Below are 678 nucleotides of genomic sequence, written 5' to 3'. Positions count from 1 at the left end.
GGGCAGCCGTTAAGATTCAGGCGGCGTTTCGAGGCTGTTTGGTTAGAATCATCATCATCTTCTTCTTCATCTACATCAATGTTCATTATTCTTGTTCTTTTTCTTCCCGTTGCTTTTAATTAAAAAAAACATATTAGTTATTGCTCTTAATTACTACGGTTGCGCTTATTATCAATAAGGTTGAAACCAAGCGGTGTAGAAGTATTTTATCTTGGCGTTGACAAAGATACATTGGAATTTTGTTGTTCCTAAAGAAATTAAAAATGTGTCAAACACAGCCCTGGTAAAAGACCTGCTTGGTTAATAGAAAAGCATCACATGCTTCACTGGTTAATTCCAAAGTCTCACTTGTCATATAAAAACTACGTCACTCTTTCAACAATATTTATTTTTATCACGCTTTTAGATAATTCAAGAGCCTTTTGTTGAAAATAGAATTTATATATATATTTGTGTCAGGTGTAATTTTTGGTAGTTTGCCCGTATTTTATTTAGGAAACGACGTCGTGTTGTGTAGTGAAGGTGGTTCCTTCTTTCCTGCTACATACATAGGTAGCAGTTGTTGCGTGTTGTTTTGGTGAGAATAGAAGTAGGGGCCTGGCCCTGGTGGTGTGAAGGGTTGTAAAATATGGCAGTTTTTGTATTTATTGAAGCAGCAGCAGTGGAGTGAGGTGCTCT

The 678-nt window shown here is 36.6% G+C and overlaps 1 protein-coding gene across 1 annotated transcript in view; it reads left to right on the top strand.

Moving 5' to 3' along the window:
• The window catches only part of LOC107488085 (protein IQ-DOMAIN 22), a gene marked incomplete in the record, with an annotated part of 3,119 nt that overhangs the window by 499 nt on the left and 1,942 nt on the right, over positions 1-678 (top strand). Inside the window, 1 exon segment of the mRNA XM_016108780.3 lies at positions 1-41. Coding sequence (XP_015964266.1) covers positions 1-41 — 41 coding nt within the window.

Source organism: Arachis duranensis, chromosome 5, assembly GCF_000817695.3.
Source record: "Arachis duranensis cultivar V14167 chromosome 5, aradu.V14167.gnm2.J7QH, whole genome shotgun sequence".
NCBI classification, from domain to species: domain Eukaryota; kingdom Viridiplantae; phylum Streptophyta; class Magnoliopsida; order Fabales; family Fabaceae; genus Arachis; species Arachis duranensis.
This window is presented reverse-complemented; position numbering and strand designations above follow the sequence as displayed.